Source organism: Struthio camelus, chromosome 3 (genome assembly GCF_040807025.1).
Source record: "Struthio camelus isolate bStrCam1 chromosome 3, bStrCam1.hap1, whole genome shotgun sequence".
Classification (NCBI taxonomy): domain Eukaryota; kingdom Metazoa; phylum Chordata; class Aves; order Struthioniformes; family Struthionidae; genus Struthio; species Struthio camelus.
Genome location: NC_090944.1, coordinates 28,957,199 through 28,978,895, shown reverse-complemented (window position 1 = coordinate 28,978,895; position 21,697 = coordinate 28,957,199). Strand labels below are relative to the sequence as shown.

General features: G+C 56.1%; 2 protein-coding genes and 2 long non-coding RNA genes across 4 annotated transcripts; all 4 read left to right on the top strand.

Annotated features, from left to right (window-relative positions):
* The first annotated feature begins 2,861 nt into the window (after positions 1 to 2,861).
* LOC138066555 (uncharacterized) lies at positions 2,862 to 3,781 on the top strand. The gene is made up of 3 exons (XR_011139869.1): positions 2,862 to 2,913; positions 3,268 to 3,309; positions 3,744 to 3,781. It is a non-coding gene; the product is annotated as an uncharacterized lncRNA (long non-coding RNA).
* Positions 3,782 to 4,678: 897 nt separating this feature from the next.
* Positions 4,679 to 8,373, top strand: LOC138066536 (T-cell activation Rho GTPase-activating protein-like). Its single transcript, XM_068936411.1, has 7 exons — positions 4,679 to 4,769; positions 4,932 to 5,104; positions 5,596 to 5,757; positions 6,273 to 6,382; positions 6,851 to 7,046; positions 7,335 to 7,452; positions 7,883 to 8,373. Exons 1-7 carry the CDS (start codon positions 4,679 to 4,681, stop codon positions 8,371 to 8,373), a joined length of 1,341 nt encoding a protein of 446 aa, XP_068792512.1.
* Positions 8,374 to 15,896: 7,523 nt separating this feature from the next.
* On the top strand, positions 15,897 to 16,816 carry LOC138066554 (uncharacterized). Its single transcript, XR_011139868.1, has 3 exons — positions 15,897 to 15,948; positions 16,303 to 16,344; positions 16,779 to 16,816. It is a non-coding gene; the product is annotated as an uncharacterized lncRNA (long non-coding RNA).
* An 897-nt stretch (positions 16,817 to 17,713) lies between these two features.
* On the top strand, positions 17,714 to 21,408 carry LOC138066535 (T-cell activation Rho GTPase-activating protein-like). Its single transcript, XM_068936410.1, has 7 exons — positions 17,714 to 17,804; positions 17,967 to 18,139; positions 18,631 to 18,792; positions 19,308 to 19,417; positions 19,886 to 20,081; positions 20,370 to 20,487; positions 20,918 to 21,408. Exons 1-7 carry the CDS (start codon positions 17,714 to 17,716, stop codon positions 21,406 to 21,408), a joined length of 1,341 nt encoding a protein of 446 aa, XP_068792511.1.
* Positions 21,409 to 21,697: the final 289 nt, after the last annotated feature.

The following is a 21,697-nucleotide window of genomic DNA, read 5'->3' as shown; positions in this document are numbered from 1 at the left end:
CTCTTGAATACTTCCTTTTTATGTTTGAGTTTTTTCAGTATCTCTTTATGCACGCAGGCCTCCTGCCACCTTGCTTGATTTCCTGCTTGTTGTGAGTGTGGAGGATGGCATCCCTGAAAATCACCTATCCGTCTAGGTCCTTTCTTCTACAAAGCAAGTCCCTGAACAGGCTGAAGTCTGCTCTCCTGAGGTCCAGGCTTGTGATCCTGTGATTTGCCTTGTTTCCCCCTCTCCTGGGGGGATCCTGGTCCCCACTACACTCCGGGGCCACTGTAGCCAAGGTTGCCCCCAGCCTTCACATCCCTGACCAGTTCTTCTGTGTTGGAAAGTATCGGGTCTAGCAAAACTCGACTACCTTGAATGTTTGCTGAAACAAAAGTTTATTTACAGTCCCATGCCTCACGGGGTCATGCTGTGGCCTGCTATCAACTCACATTCCATTGAAATGGAGAAATTCAGCAAGGAATGTATCTGCCTGGTGAACCGTTTCCCACCCCTGTTCTTTGGAAAAATATTCCTCAACTGAAGATCCACTCCTGCAGCTCCCTCCTCCCATTTTATTTTCTGTGTCCAGTCCTTCCAATAACTACTTGTGCCATAAGCAGTACTGCCAGCAAGAAAGGTAGTAGCCATTTATATTAAAAATTCTTTCTCTCCGCTCTGGTGCCTTTTCACTACGTACTGGCAAATACAAAGTGAGCAAGGAGAAAAAACAGCAGATCAAGGACAATGACAAAATATGCTAACACCTGGGGCCCTGCTGGGAATGTATTCTAGAGCCTGTGTTATCCATGAGCCTCCCTAATCCCCTGTGCAGTCTGCCTTTGAGTCTCTCTGCAGACTCCTGGGATGGACCTGAGTCCAGGTGGACTCAGCTGCCTGAAAGGGGCTGTCTATAGGCATTTGGGTATCCCAGGGCACAACAGGGAAATTTTCCAAGGCATCACAAGTGGATGCATGCTGGTGCTGGTGTTTAGGCAACTGAAACCTTCCCTAAACTCTTCTCGGACTAGGACTGGAGCCAAGATTCCCACTTCACGCGTGATGCCACTTGTAGACACTTGGAGTGGGGCTGACCACTAGGCTGACCACCTGCAGAGGAAGCGTGAAACTTGGGATTTTGGGCACTGTCTGGGCCCTGGTTGTCAAGCAGGCACAGGCCTCCTGCTTGCCCTCTCCAAGCCTGAGTCCTCCTGTGCCAGCAGCAACAGGCAATGTTGCAGCTGTGTGGAAAGGCCTGTGCATTGCTGGATTGTCACCGACACAGAGCCAGCTGCTGAAGCTGGGAGCTCCTCCAGCACCAAGTCCCTCTGCTCCCTTGTCCCGGGCACCATTTGCCTCCCCGCAGCCACCATCGGGACACACAAAGGCAGCGCCTTGTCCCTGGGGGCATTGCGGGAGCCAGCAGCGGTGCCCCAGCCCCACCAGCTGTGCTCCCACATCACAGACATGGCAATCCTGTGGCACCAGAGGCACTGGGTGTCCGGGGAGACTCCCCTTTGTGCCCACAGCTCCCGGCCCGTGCCCCTGGTGCTGCCCCACCGCCTGGCTGGCGCATCACAATGTGTCACAGTGATGCCCAGGTGGTCCCAGCCACCAGCACCCACCTGTCCCCCAGTGCGGCGCTGTGACAGTGCAGGGCAGCAGGGAGACGCAGGCTCCCAGCCCAGCAGCACTGCCAGCACAGGGACACTGCTCCCAGCTTTGCTCAGGCCTGGCTGGTGCCTGGCCCTGCTCGGTGCAGGGCACGGCTGCGCCGCAGCCGTCTGCCCGGGCAAAGCGCCATGGGACAGGCCAACTGCTGCCGCGCCTGGGGCGCTCCTGGCCCCGCTCCCGGCACGCAGGCATGGCCCGTGGACCCTGGCCGCACGGCTCCCGGTGCCCAGCTCGGGCTCATGGGCAGGGGAGCCTCCCAGTCCTCGACGGCGCTCGGCACCTTCGTGTCGCGCAGGAGCCCCCAGCTCCTGCTCAGCGACCGTGTGCAGGTGACGCGGCACCAGCGGACGAGGAACAGGCACCTCCTGCTCTTCCCCGATGTCATCGCCATCGCCAGCTTCAAGTAAGACTAGCAGCCACAGCTGTCCTTGCCCCTGCCACCTCCTCTGGCACCAGCCCCAGGGCACCGCTCCTCCCCGGAGCTGCTCCTGCAGGAGCAGAAAGTGCCTCCTCCTTGGGGCTGCCTGCACCGCACTGGCCACGGCGGACACGGGCTGGGCTGGCTCTTTTTAACTCTGGCAGGGCTGCGCAAGCACAAGGAGCATGTGCTTTCCTGTCAGCCTGAATGCCAACGGAGGCGCCCACAGCTGGGCAGGAGAAGGGATTTTAGCCAAGCTCTTTGCATTTGTTCTTTCCCGAACAGCAGCTCTGTTGATGCCCTTTGCTCCTGACAAGGACTCGTGGTCCAAATGACCTGCAGTCCCCTGCATGGGTGTCCCTACACGGTGGGGAGGGACACTCTTTCCCTTTAAATTGGGGAGGTGTAAGAGGAAAGGGGGCAGGCTCCTGACTGCTCTCCTGATCCGCAGCCCCTGATGGAGTGCCTGCTGCCATTGCTGCCCAGCAGTGACTTTTCAGAAGTGGCCTCTCTGTGTGCTGGGCCTGCGGCTCCTTTCTCCCACCCGAGGCTCGGGGTGGCCGGCCCAAGGCTCTGCCCCCGGGAAACGGCTCTGCCCTGGAGCGCTGCTGGGGCTGCCCCCACCACACAACCTCCAAGGCCATCCCTGCTCTTCCTCCCGGCAGATGGGGCTCCACCTTCCTGCTGCAGCACCGCGTGCGTCTCAGCGAGCTCTGGGTGCTGTGCGGGAAGGACGAGGCGGTGTGCGGGCAGGCAGACGAGGAGGAGGTTTTTGGCCTGAAATGTGCCAATACTCTCGTCCTCGTGTGGCCCAGGGACCGCTGCGTGGTCACTTTCAGGTGAGTCTCGGGGCCACATCCAGGGCCTTGAGGGGTGCAGGGCACTGTGTTGGCCTTCATTCCTCCCTGGGCTTGCTGGAGCTCACGCCAGGCTGTGGGGAGAGAAAGTAGAGGCCCTGCTTGGGTTTCAGACGCTCACACGGGCAGCTCCAGGTGTGCACAAGCCACCCGCCCCCGCCACGTCCCTGCAGCTCTGCTCACGCCAGGGACGCTGCTGGGGGACACCGACCGGGGCCTTGCTGTATGGTGGTGTGGAGCAGGGCCACACGGGTGAGATGTGCCTGGGGGCCTGTGCCTCTGCAGAGGAGGAGGAGGAGCAGTGGGCTCTGAGGCTGTTTCTCCTTTCTGCTGCAGGTCGCAGGAGGTGAAGGAGCTGTGGCTCCAGGCGGTCCTCAGGTGAGCCCTGCTGGGAATTCAGCCTGCCGGTGGTGGGTGTCAAGGCTGCAGGCGGTGGAGAGCTCCCGGGGGAGCTGCCCACAGCGGTGCAGCAGGGGAGGTGGGGGAGAGGGACACCCCCTGCACGGGGCAGCTCCCGGGCAGAGCAGTGGGAGGTGCTTTGCCTTGAGAGGGCACAGGAACAGCAACACAGTGGAGCTGTCACTGCAGCTCCTTGCTTGCCCGCACGGGGAGCCTGAGCTGTCGCTTCCTGTTTGCATGCGGAAGAGGCCTGGAGGCAGCAGGGCCGGGGCGCTGCGGAGCGGTGCTGCCAGCTGGCGCTGCAGGAAGATCTGCTGTGGCCGGGTGGGCTGGAGGTGCGGGGCTGGGGTCAGGGCGCGAGCAGGGAGGGCTGGCTGTGACCGCGCTCTGCCTTTGTCCCCGCCCGTGCCCAGGCAAAGCCCCGGAGCCCCGGAGCCCCGGCTCACCCGCCTGACCTCCCTTCGGCTCCTTGTGAAGGCCGTTGGCTTCTACGGTCCTGTAAGTGTCCCGGGGCTTTCCGCTCGGCCCCAAGCGCCACGGGGCTTTCGGGAAGAGCCCCTGTGACCAGCTGCTCACGTTGGCTCTTTGTTCTCTTGCCTAGTCGGTGTCGCTGAGCACCCGGACCGTCGAGGCGTTGATTTCGGCGGAGGTGAGCAGGGGTTCCCTCTGCCCCAGCCCTTGCTGGGGTGCTGCCGGGAGGTAGCTGAGTCTTGAGAGGGAAGATGGCAGGGGCCAAAGCCCTTGAGACACTGACGGCGGCCTTATGAGGCGGTCTAGGAGGAGCTACCCAGTGCCGGAGCAGCATGGGAGGGCAGCCTGTCTCCCTGGGCCGAGTTGAGGTGCCTTGTGCAGGGCTGCGCCTTCTCAGCATCCACCAGCCGCCCAAAACCACCCAGGGGGCTGTGGCCTGCAGGGCTGGGTCGGGCTGGCCGGCTGCAGCAGCAGCCTTTGCCACCAGCGCCCCTGTTGGGCAGAGAGGCAGCGCCATTCCCCACCCAGTGTCTCCTCCACAGGCGTGTGATGACCTTGGGATTGTCCCTGGAGCTGCTCACACAGTTGTGCGTCACTGCAGCAACTCGCTGGCAGCCCTTGCTGCTGTGGGGCGGCTCTACGACCTGAATGCGTTTTTTGCAGGCTGACACCAAGCAATGCCCTGTCTTGGTCCCATCAGCTCCTGGGGAGGGACTTTGCCACTCGCCTGGTGAGTGTGAAAGAGAAGCTGAGGAGCTGCCTTCCCCCACAGTGCTCGACAGCGGCTCCAAAGCAGGAGCCCCTCCTGCCCTCTTGCCAGCCCCCCTTGGACAGGGGCATGCTCAGACTGTGTAGCCACAACTCCTGTCACCCCCTCATGGTGGTCCCAGAAACCTCTGCCATGACACATGTCAAACATCCCACGGTTCTTTCTGTGCCCTGCGTGCTCCAACAAAGCAGGAGAGCTGGTGCGCTTAGAGGGATGGTCACACTTTTCAGTTTCCCCCGCGCAGTCCGAGTCATCGTTCCCACACACAGCTCTGCCCTTCATTCGGCATCCTGTGGCGCTGCACACAGACAACTCTCCTCCAGCTTTTTTCACCTGACTTTTGCTTTCCTCTTGCTTGCAGCATCTGGGCCTAAGAAAAGAAAGAGGTTGATCCCCTGGCCGTTTGCTCGGGGACGAACCTTGGCCAATGGGGACTGCCCAGGGCAGCCGGAGTCTGGCCTCAAGAGGCCCCTCTTTGGGCAGCCTCTGGCAAGTCTGTGCGGGGAAGAGGAGACCCTGCCCCAGCCAGTCCAGGTAAGCCAGCCTGGCCATGCAGTTAGCCTGTTCCCAGCTTCTCCGGCGAAGCAGTATCACCAGAGCTTGGGCTGTGGCTCTCAGGAGACAGGGCATTTGGGGGTTTGCCCTCCACGAGGTCAAGTGTGCGGGCTTGCACAGCCCACACAGCTGCCACAGGAAGTGACTCTGGAGTGGGAACAAGGCCGGAGCAGGAAGAGGAGAAGCAGGTCATGCTGGTGGCCTTGCAGAAGTCATTGAAAGGAAGCTCTCAGCAGCATAAACAGCCAGGGATTTGTGTATTTCCCTGAAAAGGGGTGGCTTGGGGGACAGCTGGGTAACTGCCAGTGTAATCTACCAGCAGCGAGAACTAGATGTGAACCCAAGTAAAGTAGAGCGCGTCTCCCAGGCAAAAACTTGCTTCTGCCTCCGAACAAACGCTCCCCTAAGGCTAAAGGGCCTTTCTTCACCTGAGGAACTCTTCTCCCACCGCTGTCCGCTTTTTCCTGCAGGATCTCCTGGCCATATTGTACAGGGAAGGGCCTGCCACTGAGGGGATATTCCGCAAAGCTGCCAGTGAGAAAGCGCGCAGGGACTTGAAGGAGGACCTCAACAAAGGAGTCACCGTTGACCTGGACAGTAAACCTGTGCACCTCCTGGCAGTAATCTTGAAGGTGAATTCTTCTGCCTTGCAGCTCTGAGAGTACACTGCGAACCTGCAGGGGCCTGCTTGAGTGCCTAGATGGGCCCGGGGGGCGCTCAGAGCTGAAACTCTAGGGAAGCCAAGCCACATGTTTTTAGGCTTGGGAAGGTTTGGCCTTTTGAGGCCAGTCCATCTGGTTTTCAGTTCCCCTTGTTCTGCCACTGATTTCCTGCCTGCCCACGGGAAACTCACTTCCTCTTCCTCCTCCCCCTCCTCCTCCTGCCCTGCACCCTCCTCAGGGAGGAAGACTGAGATCCCTGAGTGCACTAAAGGCTGATAGGCACTGGGGCCTATTGCTGCACTCAGACAAGCGTGTCCAAGTAGGGCAGGGACTCACACAGCCCACTGCTCTGTCAGTGGCCATGAGCACCTTGGAGGGCAGGTAGCTCCAAGCAAGCTGCCTCCTTGGGAGCCCAAGTGCCAGGGTGCTCCTTGTGGGCTCAGGGGTGGTGTCCAGAGCCTCATCTCCATGTCTTGGCCTTGCAGGACTTCCTCCGCAGTATCCCCTCCCAGCTCCTGTCAGCGGCCCTGTACGACAAGTGGATGCTGGCTCTGGAGAAGCCAAGTAGGGAGGAAAAGATTGAAGAATTGAAAGAGTAAGTGTTGAGGCCAGTCGCAGCGTTATGGAGTGGCTGGGAGAGGCTGGAGCCTTCTCTGGCAATGGGGAGCCTCATGGAAAAATCTGTCTTTTCTGTGAGGTTGCTAGCGCTGATCCTACACAGCACAGGCCCAGGCTTTCCCAGGGCCTTCGCAAGGCCTCCCGTGACGTCTCCTGACAAGCTTGCCTATCTTCACGCTGTCGATCTACTGAAAAGCATGCGCTGTGCTGAAACACTCACCTTTCAGTCGAGATCTGGTCGTTCCAGATCTTGTACTGAAGCATGCGCTCAGCTGCCATCAGGGGTTTCTCCACAGGACTTGTGTGAAGCAGTGGAAGCAAGCACAGGTGTTCCTCTCTTTGGAGGACTCACCATTTGTGGCAGTTTACTTGAGCCTTGCTCACAGCAAGGAGCAGCGGCCACTGTCCCCTGAAGTCATGGCCCGTTGTGTTTGTGTTCACACAGGGTGGCTGACCAACTGCCTCGGCCAAACGTCCTCTTGCTCAAGCCCTTGCTCGCTGTGCTCCACCACATCAGCCAGAACGCAGAGACCAGCAGGATGGGCTCCAGCAACCTTGCGATCTGCATTGGGCCCAACATGCTGAGCCCAGGCATGGACAGCCCACTCCCGCTGCAAGTGCAGAAAGAGATGAACGAGAAGGTTTGTTGCACTCACCAGTCAGCTAGTTCCCCCATCGGGGCACAGCCAAGCCATCCCCACAGATCCCACGGCCACTGCAAAAGCTAAATGCAGCAGCAGCAGCACCTCGGAGCATGGAGGGGACGCTGCTCAGCTGGGCTGTCTGCAATGTGACAGGCAGATCTCTTGCTGGAGCTGCAGCCACAGAGCTACAGCCTTCAGGAGAGAAACAGCAGTCAGGAGCAGCAGAGACCGCTGAGCACGTTTTCAGCCCCTTGCACTGACACCCATGGTTTTCTCTGTGTGTAGGTGACGGTGCTGGTGGAGTTCCTTATTGACAACTGCGCAGCAATATTTGGGGAGGACGTGGCCTTGGCTGGCAGCCCCTCTGCCGAGGAGTGCCCCGAGCACACCGACAGCTCTGCAGGTAGGAGGCTGCGCTCAGGACTGGCCCTGCCCAGGGCTGCTGGTTCCAATTGTTTAGCTGGCTAGGGGAAGACATCTGCGGCAAAGCAGAGAGGTGCAGAGGCTTCAATACCTTCTGGCAATGCCTTGCCCCTGCAACACTTTCCAGAAGTTCAGAATGACCTTCCTCACACCACAAAAGGCGTCCCAGATGCTAAGCCTCTGTAGAGCTCTGCTCTGCACAGCATTGCTCACTATGGATGAGAAGGGCACTCTCCCCATGCAGGGTATGGCCCCTGGGGTTCCTTGTGTTTCCTGGACTGCTCCTCACATCCATAGGTGCTCAGGTTGCAGCTTGCCATCTGCCCGGGCTGCATGGTGCCACCGGGAAAGTCCCCTTTTCCCTTCAGAGGGCCAGTACCAACTAGCTAACAGGCTCTTTCTCCCCACAGGACACCCAGGGGCTGCTCGGGAGGACGCTTCTGCCCACAACAACCCAGAGCCTGAAGCTGGATGCGGCCTCCCAACCCTGGAGATGCAGCAGCCCAGAGGGAGAAGCCCCAGCAGGAGCAGGACCTATGTCATGTGTGTCTCTGCCCCTCCACTGCCTCATCTGAGAAACGACATCAGCGTGATGCACAGGAGCCTCTCAGAGCCAGCCCTGTCCTTCCAGGACCATTTGGAAGGCAGCAGAAGGCCCCAGAAACGGAGCACAAGTGTGGACAATGTTGCTGTTGAGCAGCAACAGGTGAGCTTGGAGGAGGAGGCACTGGGAAAACAGCCTGCCGTCTTCCCTGCACAGTTATCACCTGGCGCTCCTCCTCAGATGTCCTCCAGGGACCCCCTGGAGAGCTCCTGTCCTGCTTCCCATGGCCCCTCTATAATCGCCCTGGGACCCGATGACGTGCCCTCTTCCTGCCTGCGCGCCTCCAGAACCATCTGAGCAGTCACCAGCATTCCTATTGCACGCTGAACCTGGGTCAGGAGCCATCCGAGCCTCAAAGGTCGTCGTGGGCCCGGATCAAGTCAGAATTGCCTGCTCAGAGGTGCTTTTCATCTGAACTACTGGACAGGCTGAGGTGAAAGACTCAGTAGCTTCAGGCTGTTTTGTATGAGCAAAGACACAAAACCTGCAAGGAAACATTCTGGATTCCTGTTTCAAACAGCTAAGCATGCCCCTCATTTAGGAAAAACAGGAAAGAAAAAACAAAAAGGAACGCAAAACCAGGAAAGAAAGAAAGGAAAGAAAAAGGGGAAATAAAAGAGGGAAGAAATGTAAGGAAATAATAACAAAGAAAAGGAAAGAAAAAACAAGCAAATTAGAAACAAGGAAAGAGACATGGAAAGAAAGAAGGAGCAAAAAGAGGAAAAAAAAGAGGAGAGCAAAAAAGGAAAAAAAAGCAAAGGAATTAAAGATCAAGGCAAGAAAAAGGAAAAGAAACAAGGGAAAAAGGAAAAGCAAAAAAGAGGAAAGAAGAGGAAAAAGAAAAAAGCAAGAAAAAGGGAAAGAAAGTAAAGGAAAGAAGGTAGGAATTAAATAACTAGGAAAGAAAAACACACAGAAAATGAAGAAGGAAAAAGACAAAGAAAAAAGCAAGAAATAAAGGGAAAAATGAAAGCAAAAAGGAGAAAATGGAAAGAAAGTAAGAAAGTAAGCAATAAAAGGAAAAAGAAAGGATGGAAGAAAGAAAGAGGAAAGAGGAAGGAACGACAACAGAAGAAATAAAGGGAAAAAGGAGTAAGTATATAAGGAAAGAAAAACAATGAAAGAAAAAAGAAAGAGAAGAAAAAATGAAAGAAAAATCAAAGAAAATGGAAAGATAAAACAAAGAAAGAAGAATATGAAAGAAACAAGAAAAGTAAAAAAGAAAAGATAATAGGAAAAAACAGAAAAGAGTAAAGGAAAGAGGAAAAGGAAAGAACAACAGAAAAGATGAAAAGGAAAAAAGGAAGGAGGGAAAAACAAGGAGAGAAAGAAAGAAAGGAAAAAAGGAAAGGAAAGCTGAGGAAAGAAAAACAGTAAAAGGAAAACAAGGAAAGAAACTAAAGAAAACACAGGGAAAGAAAATATAAAGAAAGACTAAGAAAGATAAAAAGGGTGGTAAGAATGGAAAGAAAAAGAAAAAAGGAAGAAGAATAAAGAAAAAAAGGAAGGAAGTGAAAAGGAAAGAGAAGAAGAAAGAAAGAAGGAAAGAATAAAGGAAAGAAAAGAGGAAGTAAAAAATGAAACAGACAAAAGAGAAAAGGAAAAAACAGAAAAAAAAACAAGGAAAGAAAAAAGGAAAGAAAATATAAAGAAAAGAGGGAAGAAAGAAAAGGAAAGAAAAAAGGAAAGAAAGAAAAAAGAAAAAGAAAGTGAAAAGGAAAGAAACAAGAAAAGAGTAAAGAAAAGATAAGAGAAAAGTGAAAAAGGAAAGGAAAAAGGGGGAAGGAAAAAGGAGAATGAAAAAGGAAAAAAAACAGAAAGAAAAAAGGGAAAAAGGAAAAGGGAAAAAAGGAAAAAGAAAAGAAAGGAAAGAAAGGGGAGAAAAAACAGGGAAAGGAAAGAGGAAAGAAAAACAAGGAAAGAACAATGAGAAAAAACAAGAAAGAAAAACAAGGCAGGAAAAATAAAGAAAAGGGAACGAAAAGCATGGAGGAAAAACAAGAACGCAAAAAGGAAAAAAGAAAGCAAGAAGGGAAGAAAAAGGGAAAGAGAAGGCAAGAAAAACAAGCAAAGCAAACAAGCAAAGCAAAAAAGGAAAGGAAATCTGAAGAATAAAGGGGGAAAGAACAAGCAAGGAAAGAAAAGGAAGAAAGCAAGGAAAGAAAGAAAAACCCCTTGGCAGTACCCTTATCACCTTGCCACAGTGGGAACTCTGCTGGGACGTGCAGTGTGTTTTTCCGTGTTGAAACTTGGCTTAGGCTAGCACTTAACTGCCCGTTTGGGGCTCAGGGTAGCCTTGGACCCGGAGCAGGGAGACTTTTGATCCAGTCCCGCCTAGCTTCACTACAGTAAAGCACTTTTCTGCAGGACTGTTTAACTGTTCCTTGTCTCTCCTTAAAAAACACACAGACACTACAGGTATTATTTGTACACTTCTGCGGGCACGGCAGGTCTCTTTGGACGGCCTGGCATACCTAGTAGCAGGAGGGGAAGTGCCCGAGCAGCGGGATCACTGCTCTGCTGTTGTCAGAGACTGCAACGCAGCGAGATTTGGGGAAGAAATACCTCTCTGTCCGGGAATCCAGGGACACCCCCAGAGAGCAGCAGGCACCAGTCAGGTGGGAGAGAAGTCACCAAGACGTGATGCTGCTGCAGAGGTGGCTTATGAGAAAGCGAGCCCACAGGCATGGCAGGTGGGATGTGTCTTGAGTGTAGCTGTTCCCATACCAGCAGGAAAAGGGGCAGGAGAGGACCTGGCCCGGCAGGAGTCATTTTCCTGGCCTCTAAGCACACCAGAAAACCCGGGGAGGATGAGCACAGAGACTTTAACAGAGAGCAAGGGGATCTTCCTTTGGACCCAAGCAGGTATCCTAGTCAGACATGACAACCACACTCAGCAAGCTTAGCTAGGCTCCAGATATGGAGGATACCTGGACCTGAAGCTTCCAGCTTCTGCAGAAGAAAAGAGTTCTTTATCCATTGGGAGCCTCTTTTGAGGCACTCCCAAAGCAGCAAGGGAAACAAAGGTGGACAAAAAGGCAAAGGTGGACAAAACCCAGAGGAGCTCTATACATTGGTAACAAACAAGGGAGAGGGTGAAGGAGTTGTCGAAAAGCGTGGTCCACACCCCCTCAGCTCACAGAATCGCAGAACAGTTGAGGTTGCAAGGGAGCCTTAGAGATCATCTAGTCCAACCCCCACTGCTCCAGCAGAGTCGCCTAAAGCAGGCTGCCCAGGACTGTGTCCAGATGACTTTTGAATAGCTCCAAGGATGGAGACTCTACAAGCCCTCTGGGCAACCTCTGGCCAGTGCTTCATCAGGCTCATGGAACAAAAGCTTTTCCTTATCTTCAGAGGGAATTGCCTGTTTCAGTTTGTACCCGTTGCCTCTCATCCTCTCGACACCCTCCCTTCAGTCTTCTCTTCCCCAGGCTGAAGAGTCCCAGCTCTCTCAGCCTCTGCTCATGTGTTAGATGCTCCAGTCCCTTCATCATCTTTGTGACCATTCACTGGACTCACCCCCGTAAATCTACACCTTTCTTTTATCAAATAAAAGCCCAGCACTGGACACAGCACTCCAGGTGTGGTCTCGCCAGTGCTGAGCAGAGGGAAAGAATCACCTCTCTCAAACTGCAGTGCTCTTCCTAATGCAGCCCAGGATGGTGTTGGCCGTTTTTGTTGCAAGGGTGCATTGCTGGCTCATGGTTAGCTTGTCCCAAGGGACCCCCAACTAAACTGCTTTCCAGCCTGTCAGCCTCCAGCCTATACTGGTTTATGGGATTCTTCTTCCCAAAGTGCAGGACTTGGCACTTCCCTTCACTGAAGTTCATGAGGTTCCTCTCTGCCCTTTTCTCAGGCTGTCGTGGTCCCTCTGCATGGCAGCACAGTCATCTGATGCATCAGCCACTCCTTCTAGTTTGGTATCATCAGCAAACTTGCTGAGGGTGCACTCTCTCCCATTGTCCAGACCGTTAATGAAGATGTTAAACAGTATTGGCCCCAGGACTGACTCCGGGGGTACACCACTAGTTACTTGCCTCCAGCTGGACTTTGTGCTGCTGATCACAGCTCTCTGAGCCCAGCAGTTCAGCAAATTTTCAGTACAGCTCACTTCCCCCCTATCTAGTCCGTACTTCATCAGTTTATCTGTGAGGATGCGATGGGAGAGAGTGTCAAAAGCCACGATGAAGTCAAGATAAACAATATCCACTGCTCTTCCCTTGGCCACTGAGCTAATCATTTCATCATAGAAGACTATCAGATTGGTCAAGCATCATTTCTCCTTCATAAACTCATGCTGGTTTCTCCTAGTCACCTTCTTGTCCTTCATATGTTTGCAAATGGTTTCAATGATTATTTGCTCTATCACCTTCCCTCAGATTGAGGTGAAGCTGCATGGCCTGTAATTCCTCAGATCCACCTTCTTCCCCTTCTTGAAGAGAGAGGTGACATTAGCTTTCTTCAAGCCACCAGGAGCCTCTACTTGATAGCCATGACCTATAAAAGATAATTGAAAGTGGCCTTGCCACATACCATACCATATTGACCAGCTCCCTCAGCACTCAGGGATGCATCCTGTCAGGTCCCATGGATGTGTTCATGCAGTTTGTTTAAATGCTCCCTGACCTGATCCTCCTCTACCCAGGGTCTTCCTTGCTCCAGACTCTCCCACAGATGCCGTGGTCTGGGATTCCTGAAGGCAAGTCCACCAATAAAGAATGAGGTGGATAAGGCATTGAGTACCTCAGCTTTCTACTTGTCCTTTTTACCAGGTCCCCTGCCCCATTCAGCAGCGGGCCACGTTTTCCCTAGTGCTGCTGGTACAGCTATGGAAGCTTATTGCCCTTCACATCCCTTGCCGGCCTCAGTGCCAAATGGGCTTTAGCTTTCCTAATCACAGCTATGGGCACTTAGACAGTGTCTCTATATTCCTTGCGGGTCACCTGTCCCTCCTTTCACCTCTTGAATACTTCCTTTTTATGTTTGAGTTTTTTCAGTATCTCTTTATGCACGCAGGCCTCCTGCCACCTTGCTTGATTTCCTGCTTGTTGTGAGTGTGGAGGATGGCATCCCTGAAAATCACCTATCCGTCTAGGTCCTTTCTTCTACAAAGCAAGTCCCTGAACAGGCTGAAGTCTGCTCTCCTGAGGTCCAGGCTTGTGATCCTGTGATTTGCCTTGTTTCCCCCTCTCCTGGGGGGATCCTGGTCCCCACTACACTCCGGGGCCACTGTAGCCAAGGTTGCCCCCAGCCTTCACATCCCTGACCAGTTCTTCTGTGTTGGAAAGTATCGGGTCTAGCAAAACTCGACTACCTTGAATGTTTGCTGAAACAAAAGTTTATTTACAGTCCCATGCCTCACGGGGTCATGCTGTGGCCTGCTATCAACTCACATTCCATTGAAATGGAGAAATTCAGCAAGGAATGTATCTGCCTGGTGAACCGTTTCCCACCCCTGTTCTTTGGAAAAATATTCCTCAACTGAAGATCCACTCCTGCAGCTCCCTCCTCCCATTTTATTTTCTGTGTCCAGTCCTTCCAATAACTACTTGTGCCATAAGCAGTACTGCCAGCAAGAAAGGTAGTAGCCATTTATATTAAAAATTCTTTCTCTCCGCTCTGGTGCCTTTTCACTACGTACTGGCAAATACAAAGTGAGCAAGGAGAAAAAACAGCAGATCAAGGACAATGACAAAATATGCTAACACCTGGGGCCCTGCTGGGAATGTATTCTAGAGCCTGTGTTATCCATGAGCCTCCCTAATCCCCTGTGCAGTCTGCCTTTGAGTCTCTCTGCAGACTCCTGGGATGGACCTGAGTCCAGGTGGACTCAGCTGCCTGAAAGGGGCTGTCTATAGGCATTTGGGTATCCCAGGGCACAACAGGGAAATTTTCCAAGGCATCACAAGTGGATGCATGCTGGTGCTGGTGTTTAGGCAACTGAAACCTTCCCTAAACTCTTCTCGGACTAGGACTGGAGCCAAGATTCCCACTTCACGCGTGATGCCACTTGTAGACACTTGGAGTGGGGCTGACCACTAGGCTGACCACCTGCAGAGGAAGCGTGAAACTTGGGATTTTGGGCACTGTCTGGGCCCTGGTTGTCAAGCAGGCACAGGCCTCCTGCTTGCCCTCTCCAAGCCTGAGTCCTCCTGTGCCAGCAGCAACAGGCAATGTTGCAGCTGTGTGGAAAGGCCTGTGCATTGCTGGATTGTCACCGACACAGAGCCAGCTGCTGAAGCTGGGAGCTCCTCCAGCACCAAGTCCCTCTGCTCCCTTGTCCCGGGCACCATTTGCCTCCCCGCAGCCACCATCGGGACACACAAAGGCAGCGCCTTGTCCCTGGGGGCATTGCGGGAGCCAGCAGCGGTGCCCCAGCCCCACCAGCTGTGCTCCCACATCACAGACATGGCAATCCTGTGGCACCAGAGGCACTGGGTGTCCGGGGAGACTCCCCTTTGTGCCCACAGCTCCCGGCCCGTGCCCCTGGTGCTGCCCCACCGCCTGGCTGGCGCATCACAATGTGTCACAGTGATGCCCAGGTGGTCCCAGCCACCAGCACCCACCTGTCCCCCAGTGCGGCGCTGTGACAGTGCAGGGCAGCAGGGAGACGCAGGCTCCCAGCCCAGCAGCACTGCCAGCACAGGGACACTGCTCCCAGCTTTGCTCAGGCCTGGCTGGTGCCTGGCCCTGCTCGGTGCAGGGCACGGCTGCGCCGCAGCCGTCTGCCCGGGCAAAGCGCCATGGGACAGGCCAACTGCTGCCGCGCCTGGGGCGCTCCTGGCCCCGCTCCCGGCACGCAGGCATGGCCCGTGGACCCTGGCCGCACGGCTCCCGGTGCCCAGCTCGGGCTCATGGGCAGGGGAGCCTCCCAGTCCTCGACGGCGCTCGGCACCTTCGTGTCGCGCAGGAGCCCCCAGCTCCTGCTCAGCGACCGTGTGCAGGTGACGCGGCACCAGCGGACGAGGAACAGGCACCTCCTGCTCTTCCCCGATGTCATCGCCATCGCCAGCTTCAAGTAAGACTAGCAGCCACAGCTGTCCTTGCCCCTGCCACCTCCTCTGGCACCAGCCCCAGGGCACCGCTCCTCCCCGGAGCTGCTCCTGCAGGAGCAGAAAGTGCCTCCTCCTTGGGGCTGCCTGCACCGCACTGGCCACGGCGGACACGGGCTGGGCTGGCTCTTTTTAACTCTGGCAGGGCTGCGCAAGCACAAGGAGCATGTGCTTTCCTGTCAGCCTGAATGCCAACGGAGGCGCCCACAGCTGGGCAGGAGAAGGGATTTTAGCCAAGCTCTTTGCATTTGTTCTTTCCCGAACAGCAGCTCTGTTGATGCCCTTTGCTCCTGACAAGGACTCGTGGTCCAAATGACCTGCAGTCCCCTGCATGGGTGTCCCTACACGGTGGGGAGGGACACTCTTTCCCTTTAAATTGGGGAGGTGTAAGAGGAAAGGGGGCAGGCTCCTGACTGCTCTCCTGATCCGCAGCCCCTGATGGAGTGCCTGCTGCCATTGCTGCCCAGCAGTGACTTTTCAGAAGTGGCCTCTCTGTGTGCTGGGCCTGCGGCTCCTTTCTCCCACCCGAGGCTCGGGGTGGCCGGCCCAAGGCTCTGCCCCCGGGAAACGGCTCTGCCCTGGAGCGCTGCTGGGGCTGCCCCCACCACACAACCTCCAAGGCCATCCCTGCTCTTCCTCCCGGCAGATGGGGCTCCACCTTCCTGCTGCAGCACCGCGTGCGTCTCAGCGAGCTCTGGGTGCTGTGCGGGAAGGACGAGGCGGTGTGCGGGCAGGCAGACGAGGAGGAGGTTTTTGGCCTGAAATGTGCCAATACTCTCGTCCTCGTGTGGCCCAGGGACCGCTGCGTGGTCACTTTCAGGTGAGTCTCGGGGCCACATCCAGGGCCTTGAGGGGTGCAGGGCACTGTGTTGGCCTTCATTCCTCCCTGGGCTTGCTGGAGCTCACGCCAGGCTGTGGGGAGAGAAAGTAGAGGCCCTGCTTGGGTTTCAGACGCTCACACGGGCAGCTCCAGGTGTGCACAAGCCACCCGCCCCCGCCACGTCCCTGCAGCTCTGCTCACGCCAGGGACGCTGCTGGGGGACACCGACCGGGGCCTTGCTGTATGGTGGTGTGGAGCAGGGCCACACGGGTGAGATGTGCCTGGGGGCCTGTGCCTCTGCAGAGGAGGAGGAGGAGCAGTGGGCTCTGAGGCTGTTTCTCCTTTCTGCTGCAGGTCGCAGGAGGTGAAGGAGCTGTGGCTCCAGGCGGTCCTCAGGTGAGCCCTGCTGGGAATTCAGCCTGCCGGTGGTGGGTGTCAAGGCTGCAGGCGGTGGAGAGCTCCCGGGGGAGCTGCCCACAGCGGTGCAGCAGGGGAGGTGGGGGAGAGGGACACCCCCTGCACGGGGCAGCTCCCGGGCAGAGCAGTGGGAGGTGCTTTGCCTTGAGAGGGCACAGGAACAGCAACACAGTGGAGCTGTCACTGCAGCTCCTTGCTTGCCCGCACGGGGAGCCTGAGCTGTCGCTTCCTGTTTGCATGCGGAAGAGGCCTGGAGGCAGCAGGGCCGGGGCGCTGCGGAGCGGTGCTGCCAGCTGGCGCTGCAGGAAGATCTGCTGTGGCCGGGTGGGCTGGAGGTGCGGGGCTGGGGTCAGGGCGCGAGCAGGGAGGGCTGGCTGTGACCGCGCTCTGCCTTTGTCCCCGCCCGTGCCCAGGCAAAGCCCCGGAGCCCCGGAGCCCCGGCTCACCCGCCTGACCTCCCTTCGGCTCCTTGTGAAGGCCGTTGGCTTCTACGGTCCTGTAAGTGTCCCGGGGCTTTCCGCTCGGCCCCAAGCGCCACGGGGCTTTCGGGAAGAGCCCCTGTGACCAGCTGCTCACGTTGGCTCTTTGTTCTCTTGCCTAGTCGGTGTCGCTGAGCACCCGGACCGTCGAGGCGTTGATTTCGGCGGAGGTGAGCAGGGGTTCCCTCTGCCCCAGCCCTTGCTGGGGTGCTGCCGGGAGGTAGCTGAGTCTTGAGAGGGAAGATGGCAGGGGCCAAAGCCCTTGAGACACTGACGGCGGCCTTATGAGGCGGTCTAGGAGGAGCTACCCAGTGCCGGAGCAGCATGGGAGGGCAGCCTGTCTCCCTGGGCCGAGTTGAGGTGCCTTGTGCAGGGCTGCGCCTTCTCAGCATCCACCAGCCGCCCAAAACCACCCAGGGGGCTGTGGCCTGCAGGGCTGGGTCGGGCTGGCCGGCTGCAGCAGCAGCCTTTGCCACCAGCGCCCCTGTTGGGCAGAGAGGCAGCGCCATTCCCCACCCAGTGTCTCCTCCACAGGCGTGTGATGACCTTGGGATTGTCCCTGGAGCTGCTCACACAGTTGTGCGTCACTGCAGCAACTCGCTGGCAGCCCTTGCTGCTGTGGGGCGGCTCTACGACCTGAATGCGTTTTTTGCAGGCTGACACCAAGCAATGCCCTGTCTTGGTCCCATCAGCTCCTGGGGAGGGACTTTGCCACTCGCCTGGTGAGTGTGAAAGAGAAGCTGAGGAGCTGCCTTCCCCCACAGTGCTCGACAGCGGCTCCAAAGCAGGAGCCCCTCCTGCCCTCTTGCCAGCCCCCCTTGGACAGGGGCATGCTCAGACTGTGTAGCCACAACTCCTGTCACCCCCTCATGGTGGTCCCAGAAACCTCTGCCATGACACATGTCAAACATCCCACGGTTCTTTCTGTGCCCTGCGTGCTCCAACAAAGCAGGAGAGCTGGTGCGCTTAGAGGGATGGTCACACTTTTCAGTTTCCCCCGCGCAGTCCGAGTCATCGTTCCCACACACAGCTCTGCCCTTCATTCGGCATCCTGTGGCGCTGCACACAGACAACTCTCCTCCAGCTTTTTTCACCTGACTTTTGCTTTCCTCTTGCTTGCAGCATCTGGGCCTAAGAAAAGAAAGAGGTTGATCCCCTGGCCGTTTGCTCGGGGACGAACCTTGGCCAATGGGGACTGCCCAGGGCAGCCGGAGTCTGGCCTCAAGAGGCCCCTCTTTGGGCAGCCTCTGGCAAGTCTGTGCGGGGAAGAGGAGACCCTGCCCCAGCCAGTCCAGGTAAGCCAGCCTGGCCATGCAGTTAGCCTGTTCCCAGCTTCTCCGGCGAAGCAGTATCACCAGAGCTTGGGCTGTGGCTCTCAGGAGACAGGGCATTTGGGGGTTTGCCCTCCACGAGGTCAAGTGTGCGGGCTTGCACAGCCCACACAGCTGCCACAGGAAGTGACTCTGGAGTGGGAACAAGGCCGGAGCAGGAAGAGGAGAAGCAGGTCATGCTGGTGGCCTTGCAGAAGTCATTGAAAGGAAGCTCTCAGCAGCATAAACAGCCAGGGATTTGTGTATTTCCCTGAAAAGGGGTGGCTTGGGGGACAGCTGGGTAACTGCCAGTGTAATCTACCAGCAGCGAGAACTAGATGTGAACCCAAGTAAAGTAGAGCGCGTCTCCCAGGCAAAAACTTGCTTCTGCCTCCGAACAAACGCTCCCCTAAGGCTAAAGGGCCTTTCTTCACCTGAGGAACTCTTCTCCCACCGCTGTCCGCTTTTTCCTGCAGGATCTCCTGGCCATATTGTACAGGGAAGGGCCTGCCACTGAGGGGATATTCCGCAAAGCTGCCAGTGAGAAAGCGCGCAGGGACTTGAAGGAGGACCTCAACAAAGGAGTCACCGTTGACCTGGACAGTAAACCTGTGCACCTCCTGGCAGTAATCTTGAAGGTGAATTCTTCTGCCTTGCAGCTCTGAGAGTACACTGCGAACCTGCAGGGGCCTGCTTGAGTGCCTAGATGGGCCCGGGGGGCGCTCAGAGCTGAAACTCTAGGGAAGCCAAGCCACATGTTTTTAGGCTTGGGAAGGTTTGGCCTTTTGAGGCCAGTCCATCTGGTTTTCAGTTCCCCTTGTTCTGCCACTGATTTCCTGCCTGCCCACGGGAAACTCACTTCCTCTTCCTCCTCCCCCTCCTCCTCCTGCCCTGCACCCTCCTCAGGGAGGAAGACTGAGATCCCTGAGTGCACTAAAGGCTGATAGGCACTGGGGCCTATTGCTGCACTCAGACAAGCGTGTCCAAGTAGGGCAGGGACTCACACAGCCCACTGCTCTGTCAGTGGCCATGAGCACCTTGGAGGGCAGGTAGCTCCAAGCAAGCTGCCTCCTTGGGAGCCCAAGTGCCAGGGTGCTCCTTGTGGGCTCAGGGGTGGTGTCCAGAGCCTCATCTCCATGTCTTGGCCTTGCAGGACTTCCTCCGCAGTATCCCCTCCCAGCTCCTGTCAGCGGCCCTGTACGACAAGTGGATGCTGGCTCTGGAGAAGCCAAGTAGGGAGGAAAAGATTGAAGAATTGAAAGAGTAAGTGTTGAGGCCAGTCGCAGCGTTATGGAGTGGCTGGGAGAGGCTGGAGCCTTCTCTGGCAATGGGGAGCCTCATGGAAAAATCTGTCTTTTCTGTGAGGTTGCTAGCGCTGATCCTACACAGCACAGGCCCAGGCTTTCCCAGGGCCTTCGCAAGGCCTCCCGTGACGTCTCCTGACAAGCTTGCCTATCTTCACGCTGTCGATCTACTGAAAAGCATGCGCTGTGCTGAAACACTCACCTTTCAGTCGAGATCTGGTCGTTCCAGATCTTGTACTGAAGCATGCGCTCAGCTGCCATCAGGGGTTTCTCCACAGGACTTGTGTGAAGCAGTGGAAGCAAGCACAGGTGTTCCTCTCTTTGGAGGACTCACCATTTGTGGCAGTTTACTTGAGCCTTGCTCACAGCAAGGAGCAGCGGCCACTGTCCCCTGAAGTCATGGCCCGTTGTGTTTGTGTTCACACAGGGTGGCTGACCAACTGCCTCGGCCAAACGTCCTCTTGCTCAAGCCCTTGCTCGCTGTGCTCCACCACATCAGCCAGAACGCAGAGACCAGCAGGATGGGCTCCAGCAACCTTGCGATCTGCATTGGGCCCAACATGCTGAGCCCAGGCATGGACAGCCCACTCCCGCTGCAAGTGCAGAAAGAGATGAACGAGAAGGTTTGTTGCACTCACCAGTCAGCTAGTTCCCCCATCGGGGCACAGCCAAGCCATCCCCACAGATCCCACGGCCACTGCAAAAGCTAAATGCAGCAGCAGCAGCACCTCGGAGCATGGAGGGGACGCTGCTCAGCTGGGCTGTCTGCAATGTGACAGGCAGATCTCTTGCTGGAGCTGCAGCCACAGAGCTACAGCCTTCAGGAGAGAAACAGCAGTCAGGAGCAGCAGAGACCGCTGAGCACGTTTTCAGCCCCTTGCACTGACACCCATGGTTTTCTCTGTGTGTAGGTGACGGTGCTGGTGGAGTTCCTTATTGACAACTGCGCAGCAATATTTGGGGAGGACGTGGCCTTGGCTGGCAGCCCCTCTGCCGAGGAGTGCCCCGAGCACACCGACAGCTCTGCAGGTAGGAGGCTGCGCTCAGGACTGGCACCGCCCAGGGCTGCTGGTTCCAATTGTTTAGCTGGCTAGGGGAAGACATCTGCGGCAAAGCAGAGAGGTGCAGAGGCTTCAATACCTTCTGGCAATGCCTTGCCCCTGCAACACTTTCCAGAAGTTCAGAATGACCTTCCTCACACCACAAAAGGCGTCCCAGATGCTAAGCCTCTGTAGAGCTCTGCTCTGCACAGCATTGCTCACTATGGATGAGAAGGGCACTCTCCCCATGCAGGGTATGGCCCCTGGGGTTCCTTGTGTTTCCTGGACTGCTCCTCACATCCATAGGTGCTCAGGTTGCAGCTTGCCATCTGCCCGGGCTGCATGGTGCCACCGGGAAAGTCCCCTTTTCCCTTCAGAGGGCCAGTACCAACTAGCTAACAGGCTCTTTCTCCCCACAGGACACCCAGGGCCTGCTCAGGAGGACGCTTCTGCCCGCAACAACCCAGAGCCTGAAGCTGGATGCGGCCTCCCAACCCTGGAGATGCAGCAGCCCAGAGGGAGAAGCCCCAGCAGGAGCAGGACCTATGTCATGTGTGTCTCTGCCCCTCCACTGCCTCATCTGAGAAACGACATCAGCATGATGCACAGGAGCCTCTCAGAGCCAGCTCTGTCCTTCCAGGACCATTTGGAAGGCAGCAGAAGGCCCCAGAAACGGAGCACAAGTGTGGACAATGTTGCTGTTGAGCAGCAACAGGTGAGCTTGGAGGAGGAGGCACTGGGAAAACAGCCTGCCGTCTTCCCTGCACAGTTATCACCTGGCGCTCCTCCTCAGACGTCCTCCAGGGACCCCCTGGAGAGCTCCTGTCCTGCTTCCCATGGCCACTCTATAATCGCCCTGGGACCCGATGACGTGCCCTCTTCCTGCCTGCGCGCCTCCAGAACCATCTGAGCAGTCACCAGCATTCCTATTGCACGCTGAACCTGGGTCAGGAGCCATCCGAGCCTCAAAGGTCGTCGTGGGCCCGGATCAAGTCAGAATTGCCTGCTCAGAGGTGCTTTTCATCTGAACTACTGGACAGGCTGAGGTGAAAGACTCAGTAGCTTCAGGCTGTTTTGTATGAGCAAAGACACAAAACCTGCAAGGAAACATTCTGGATTCCTGTTTCAAACAGCTAAGCATGCCCCTCATTTAGGAAAAACAGGAAAGAAAAAACAAAAAGGAACGCAAAACCAGGAAA